Raw genomic sequence first — 8,324 nt, 5'->3', positions numbered from 1 at the left:
TTCCGATAGATGTCACAACTGTTATTATAACAGTTTCCGATAGATGTCACAACTGTTATTATAACAGTTTCTGATAGATGCCACAACTGTTATTATAACAGTTTCTGATAGATGCCACAACTGTTATTATAACAGTTTCTGATAGATGCCACAACTGTTATTATAACAGTTTCCGATAGATGCCACAACTGTTATTATAACAGTTTCTGACAGATGTCACAACTGTTATTATAACAGTTTCCGATAGATGTCACCACAACTGTTATTATTTTAGAAAACAAAATAAACAAGTTGTAGGGACTCAATAGTTTACAAAAATAATTTAAAATTTAGATTTTTCGAGAGATAACAAGTTTTTGGTATACTTTCACCAAATTAATATTTCCTGGAAAATAAAGGCTACTAGGAAAGTGTCAAATTTTCGCCAAAAAACACCTGGGCTAACAGTCATTTTTCGTCAAAAGATAAAGAAAACCAAAGCGTCAACATTTCGCTAGAAAATAACAAGACCCTATTGAATTTCTAGAAATATGAAAGAAAAGTTTTCCCAAAATGAAGCAAGGTTTTGCTCTTCAGATTATCATGAGATAAGTGATTTTTTTATTGTGTGTGCTAATATTTCATGGAAAACAGATAAACTTTAATGCGTATATAGAATTCTTTGATGCACATTTTTAAAGTATCAATATATATGGATTTTTTTAAAGCACGAAGTTTTTTTTTCCACTAAAACTTACGATAATCTTTATTGTTATACGATGATAAATTTTTGTTTAAAAATAAATTATGTGATCAATGGAATAATGAGTCTTTTAATCTGTCCAAAATCTTATCTTCATCTTAATCCCGAATAAAGAGGATTATACGATTATCTCTGTTGTTTTTCTAGATAAGCTTGCACATTGAAATCATAATACAAAGTTTGTATCATCTGACCAAATCGGGAATTCTAATGAGGTCAAACTTTATTTATGTTTTACTTTTGGCTGGTATAGCCTCCTGGCTAAACCATTTTTTTTCCATGTCACTCAACTTATAATAAAAGGTCAACACATGACACTGAAAATGTTGCAAGTTTTTAAGTTGACCTAGTCTACTTCTATCTATGATCTTTTTACAGTTCTTTTCAATTAAACGATTTAAATATATAAAGCCTAAAAATGTTACGTTAAAAAAAAGAAATATAGCAATACTGAGTAAATAGGATTGTATCACTGAAGTTTGGGATTTATTAATTAAAAGTCTCGAGTTAACTTAAGAAACTCTAAGAAGTTTATTGTCAGAAAAAATCATTAATATTACAGAAGCAGCTGGTTCACGAACTTGACCGTATATTGCTAGGTAAACAGCTTTACAGGGGCACAAGACACTCATTACTTGTAGCCTCCAGTCATCACTCATTAGGGGATCTCCTCTGTACCAGATTCATTAATCATAGCCTCCAGCTTAAACTACTGACATCACCGTTGCTCAGCGGGGAAACCTTTTTTTTTATACTGGTGGAATAGGAACTTATAACAATTATACACATGTCGTTAAGGGCTGTGTTAAACCATCGCCACATTTATCATAATAAACGGACGAATGTATGATAAGCAAACGAGTTTTTGTTTTCTACATATATTTGCGAGTTGAAATGAATGTCTGAAGTCAGTGGTTATTAAACTCCAGCGGTACACATTTATATAACAAACAAAAACTGATGTTTCTTGCTTATTAAATAACATTTTGGTACGGATCTTCATTGTTCTAAATACCTTTCATTCATCTTGAATAACTTCTAACAAGCTTTCTTAGGATGATGTGCTGGAAAATTGAAGGGCATTTAAAATATTTAAGTCCGAGGTTCATCCTGGATGATGGAAAATTGAAGGACATTTCAACTTTTTAAAGCTGAGGTTCAGCCTGGATAATGGAAAAATGAAGGGCATTTCAACTTTTTAAATCCGAGGTTCATCCTGGATAATGGAAAAATGAAGGGCATTTCAACTTTTTAAATCCGAGGTTCATCCCGGATAATGAAAAGATGAAGGGCATTTTAACGTTTTAATGCTCATATTCATTCCAGATAATGGAAAAAATAAAGGGCATTTCAAATTTTCATGGCTGAGGTTTATCCGGATAATGGACAAATGAAGGGCATTTGAAGTTTTTAAATCCGAGGTTCAGCCCGGATGATGTTAAAGTGCTTCTTAGTAAAGTGATGAATAAACAACTAAAATTACACAATAATAACTTGGATTACTGATTACTAGATGGCAGCACCACTGACAATGAAACTTAAACTCACAGTTTTCGAGGTGTTGGAAAAAATCCCAGGTTTCCTGTTGAGAGTTGACCGGCCTTTCGAAGATTTCAGGGTAGAATCTTGAGTTGCTGTCTGAGTAGGGTCACTTAGTTCTTCTGTTGGTATCGTTAACCCCTGCTTCCGCCCTCCACGTTGACTCTGGAACAATAAATTCCCATTTATCTATTCTCTAATCATTCCCCTGTCTATCTGTCTTGTTACCACTTATCTTGTTATTCAGTTCAAAACATGGCAGCATATTCAAGCTTTGTTTACTATTGAGAAATATTCATCTTTACAACAATAACCCTTTAATATAACAACAACTATATAATAGTCACCAAACAGATCCGAGAGGTTGTTTTAACGTCCCTCAGGAGCCAAAGGGTGTCTTTACACAACAATTTGTTGAATATTAAAGGTAAGTTCAATCCGGAAACTACCAGAGACGGTGGTTTTGGACGTATCTTTTCGAGACAAGTTTTCGTTTGTTAACTGATAAATTTCTATGTGAAATACAGCATCCTCAAGTCTCCATACCAGCTAGTACTAAGGTCTACCCACTGGGAGTAAATTCAGTATATATTAATAAAACCACATTCTCAGCATTATTAATTAAGCAATTGCCAACCTTTTGTGCTTCTGCTATAATCTTTTTTATGTTTAGCTTTCAACTGAGATACGAACGATTTCACCTGTGATTCGGGTAGGGAAGGTCGAAGCATCACGATAGTCAGCAGTAGGATGAGCAGACAGGAAAACTTTGAAAGCAGCTACAGTCATAATATTGTACTTGGGTTTCTGCACAATATCTACCAAGGTGGTTCTAAATGGTTTCTGAATACATCTGCGTGTCATTTGGAGACTTCCATGCTTCTTGTGCTTAGCCGTTAATCTCGTGATGCGCTGACGGATTTCAGTCACCTTAGCACTCCAAATCACTTTTCGCAGCCCCAACGCTAAAGGAGTGCGGGAAATGTCTTCTTCTTAGCCAATAAAAAATGTCCAAAAAATTTCAGTTCAAATTAAGAAAAACCAGATTGGGTAGTTTTTTTGTTTTCAACAGAATTGTCTCCCATTGGCTCGTGAGGGCCCTGTTAAAAAGATAGATTTACAACGGTCGTATGTTAAACGATTTGAAATCAAATAATTCTGTTAGATTTCGGACAAAGCGAGGGTTGTAAACCGTCAATGTTTCACTAATTAACAGCAAGGTAAAACACTCAGAACCGCTATAGGCTTCTAACGAACATTGTAGTAGCTTGTTTCATCGATCTAGATCTGATGTTTTCTAAATATTGGTGTACTGAAATTATGCAAATCTTAAGACATTTCTTCAATTTTAATCCCATCCGAAAATTTTCATTGACAGTGTTGTCTATTATAAACAATTTGTATATCTAGGGAAGAAACCAATGTTCTTTAGCAAGATAAAGCCTGTTTAGTGTGTAATCACAATGCTCGAGGGATAATCACAGACATTACTGTAATGTAAAGATCAGGGCAACAACAGGAAAGGGGGAGGGGGTTCAGGTTTGCACAAAGTACAAACTTCAGTTGTTAAAGTGTAGCTATATTAGTTCCAAAGAAAGCACTGTTTTCTTCTCGACCTCGAGGTCAAGTTTAAAGATTAAGTAACGCTTAAGAGTTTTAATTACGACTATAAATAGTTAAAACGACAGTCAGGTTTAAAAAACAAGGGTTAAATCACGGTCGTTATAAAGTCACAGACAACGTTTTAACTAAGTCAAATGTAAACATTTTTGACCTATAATATTACGAGAAAGGGAAATGTCTGGGACACTTGTTATGTCTGTCTGTACAGTCTGGGACAATTGTTATATTTGTCTATACAATCTGGGACACTTGTTATGTCTGTGTCTGTACAATCTGGGACACTTGTTATATTTGTCTATACAATCTGGGACACTTGTTATGTCTGTGTCTGTACAGTCTGGGACACTTGTTATGACTGAGTCTGTACAGTCTGGAACGTTTGTTATATTTGTCTATACAATCTGGGACACTTGTTATGTTTGTGTCTGTACAGTCTGGAACACTTGCTATGTTTTTGTCTGTACAGTCTGGGACACTTGTTATATTTGTCTATACAATCTAGGACACTTGTTATGTTTGTGTCTGTACAGTCTGGAACACTTGCTATGTTTGTGTCTGTACAGTCTGTAACACTTGTTATGTCTGTGTCTGTACAATATGGGACACTTGCTATGTCTGTGTCTTTACAGTCTGGAACACTTGCTATGACTGAGTCTGTACAGTCTGGGATATTTACTATGTATGTGTCTATACAATCTGAGGACACTTGTTAAGACTGTGTACAATCTGAGACACTTGTTATGGCTGTGTCTTGTACAGTTTAGAACATTTGCTATGACTGTCTGTACAGTCTAGAACACTTACTAACAGTTACTGTACAGTCTAGAATACTTACTGTACAGTCTAGAACACTTACTGTACAGTCTAGAATACTTACTGTACAGTCTAGAACACTTACTGTATAGTCTATAACACTTACTGTACAGTCTAGAATACTTACTAACACTTACTGTACAGTCTAGAACACTTACTAACACTTACTGTACAGTCTAGAACACTTACTGTACAGTCTAGAATACTTACTAACACTTACTGTACAGTCTAGAATACTTACTGTACAGTCTAGAACACTTACTGTACAGTCTAGAACACTTACTGTACAGTCTAGAATACTTACTAACACTTACTTTAGAAGTCCCGGTGAAGTACTTTTTCAATTTACTCAAGTTTCTAAATTTTTACAAATTCTTCAAAACTGCACAGTTTTAGTCAGTAAAGTTTCTTTATGTTTACCGTCAACTTATAAATTTTATTCACATTGTTTAATACGGAATGGTTTTCTGTATCATGTTTTAACGAATATCAATTACGGAACACAAGGTGTTGTCGCTAAGCCTTTATTATATTCAGGTCGTTTCTTCACGGAATGAAAAAGAAGAAACGCTCATTTGGAAATGTGATTAAAACCCACCGCATCCATCAACGTAGTTAATCCAACATGCGTCACTAGGGTATGTATCTGACGTCCACATGCTTCACGCTCTGGTAAGCTCGTGCCATTGCGTTTACAGACATCTGCACGCGCTTGTAAGCTCGCGTTCTTACGTGGTTATACATCCTTCGAATTTGTTTTATTTCCTTTTTCCACTATTACGTAAAAGCAGGGATTGGGTGAGATGGCATGTTTCTATAAAATCAAAACACCTAGAAGCCGTGAGGACACGTGATATAGTGATGAAAAAAACAACACCAAAAACTGTTGAGCTTGCCAAGCTCTAGAAATGTACAATAAAGTAACAGGATTTAGAAAATATTCGAAAGATTATTTGACGGACGTAAAATGGAATGAATTGAAATATTTAGAAAGGTCTGGTATGATTATACAAATCAACTGTTTCACATGGACTTTTATTTTCTAATATTTCACTATTAAACTCTAATTTCTTAATATAATACACCTGTTTATTCTTGTTACAGGACTGTTCTATGATGATTTAAACTGTTGTTTCTTGATATAAGATAATTCATCTATTTATTCTTGTTACAGGACTGTTCTAGGATGATTTAAACTGTTGTTTCTTGATATAAGATAATTCATCTGTTTATTCTTGTTACAGGACTGTTCTATAATGATTTAAACTGTTGTTTCTTCATATAAGATAATTCATCTGTTTATTCTTGTTACAGAACTGTTCTAGGATGATTTAAACTGTTGTTTCTTCATATAAGATAATTCATCTATTTATTCTTGTTACAGGACTGCTCTAGGATGCTTATATCAAGAAACAACAGTTTAAATGATGAATTATTATTTATTATTGACACAGGACTGTTGTAGGATGATTTAAACTGTTGTTTCTTGATGTAAGATAATTCATCTATTTATTCTAGTTACAGAACTGTTCTAGGATGATTTAAACTTTTGTTTCGTGATAATTCATCTATTTTTGTTCCTACAAAATTTTTCTAGGATGATTTAAACTGTTAAATTTTATTTGAAGATATTCTTTCAGGGATTTTAATTATTAATCTAAAATAATCAAACTGTTATATTTTGTTCTCTGAAAATTAACATGTTTAATGATATATTTTAGAGATTAGTACGCGTGTTTAGCTTTTCAGTTAAGCAAATTACAATATTTAAAACTTACCCCTGATGGTTTTCGTAATTTCTCATCTCTATTTCCTAAACTGCTTCCGCTGTTACTTCTACTGGCTGGAGCCCGGCCACTTGAACTTCCTGTACTGTTTTCTGGAGTGACGATACCGCCCTCTGAATGATCCTTTACTGTTAATAAATACACGTATAAAATGCACAGCTAAATAGTGTACATAGAAACGGGTATTGAAAAAGCTAGTAAAAATACATTATACATTTACGAATAATTACCACATTTATTTGCAAACAAAATATCTTTAAGTTTTGGTCCACTTTTATTAAGTTTATTTGTTGTTATGTGTAACGCCACAGATTGCTGTCTATCGTGGATAAGAGGATCATATAAATTTAAAGGTTTCTTAGCTTAACCTAACTGAGTTTTTAATCTGAATGCTGGCACAGTGGATAAGATATTTGTTGTTATATACAGTTGGTTTTAAAATTAGATTATCATATTTCTGGAAGATCTTAAATGAAATTAGTGCTCTACAAGAAAACAAAGACCAGTTTCAGATAAGAGTAGAATCGTTATAATACTCAACGTCTTTCACTGTTTGCTAGACGCTATGATATTCTAAGTTCCGGTTGTACGATATACTACAACGTTAGCTAAGTTCCGGTTATACGATATTGTACAACGTTAGCTAAGTTCCGGTTATATGATATTCTACAACGTTAGCTAAGTTCCGGTTATACGATATTGTACAACGTTAGCTAAGTTCCGGTTATATGATATTCTACAACGTTAGCTAAGTTCCGGTTACTGTTTCACAATGCCACATACAGACAGCGTTTCAATAAGTTGTATTAAACTACAAATACGGACTATCACGAACTTGAGGCTAATGTGTGATAACAAAGGAAATTTCAGTGCAAACCTGTCCTTCGGCTATTCTTAGAAACGATTCGATAAAAAGCATGCTTATTAACACAGCTCTCCTGGAATCAGGATCAATTTATTTGATCGAACTATAACATTTCTATTGACTTCTCTAACAGAGAAATACTAATTTTAAACTTTCGATAAATCCACGCTAACCTAGTGTCTTCAGAAGTAAGACACAACGTTAAAAGAGTTCAGTTCAGTTTATAAAACTAACCTTTCAGCAGCAGAGTGAGGTTAAGCACCGGATGTCTTAAAGATTAACCTCGGTCATGCAGAAGGTATTTTATTTCCTTTAACATTTCAAAGTAGGTCACATTAAGTCTGCTATATTGGGGTGATCTCTCAACTTAGTGTTACGCACTAAACTACACTTTTAATATTAACTTAAATAGCCAGTGTAAATATTAGTCTAAAGTAGCATATATCCCGAATTCCAACGTTTCATACATTCGAAGCAGGTTTTCTTACTTTTGTTGTCCATCCGAAACACCAACACCCCTAAATTATAGAGTACAACATGTCTCTGCCACGTAATCTAAACATGGCCAATATTGATACCAGAAAAATAAAAAAACTGTCTATATCATTGCTTGAGACCTGCAAGAAGGTATATTTGTCCCAAATCCAATGTAAGTTGGGTGACATACGTATGAATAGTTGACGAAAACCCTAAATCATGCTTTTTGTGGCATCTTAACCCCCCTATAATTACTAAAAATGGTTAAGTCCAATATTTTTGTCTATCATTGTGTGTTATCTGTAAAAAAAAATATTTGTACCAAATTCCAGGTAAACTGTTTAAAACCCCCAAAATAATGTTTTTTGTGGGCTTCCTCTCCCCCCCCCCAAAAGATACAATGTGGGAAAAACCCTATTTTTGGTATGTCAATATGTTTAGTGCATGGAAATTTATATTTGTGTTTCTTTTTATCCAC

The 8,324-nt window shown here is 34.0% G+C and overlaps 1 protein-coding gene across 1 annotated transcript in view; it reads right to left on the bottom strand.

The window, feature by feature from the left end:
- The window catches only part of LOC106472080 (rho guanine nucleotide exchange factor 11-like), a 23,341-nt gene extending 15,471 nt beyond the window's left edge, over positions 1–7,870 (bottom strand). The window contains exons 1-3 of the mRNA XM_013932710.2: positions 7,858–7,870; positions 6,496–6,632; positions 2,291–2,446 (exon numbers count right to left, since the gene is read on the bottom strand). Coding sequence (XP_013788164.2) covers positions 2,291–2,446; positions 6,496–6,632; positions 7,858–7,870 — 306 coding nt within the window. The remainder of the gene's footprint in view (positions 1–2,290; positions 2,447–6,495; positions 6,633–7,857) is intronic.
- Positions 7,871–8,324: the final 454 nt, after the last annotated feature.

The sequence above is a fragment of the Limulus polyphemus genome, unplaced genomic scaffold (assembly GCF_000517525.1).
Source record: "Limulus polyphemus unplaced genomic scaffold, Limulus_polyphemus-2.1.2 Scaffold5069, whole genome shotgun sequence".
Classification (NCBI taxonomy): Eukaryota; Metazoa; Arthropoda; class Merostomata; order Xiphosura; family Limulidae; genus Limulus; species Limulus polyphemus.
This window is presented reverse-complemented; position numbering and strand designations above follow the sequence as displayed.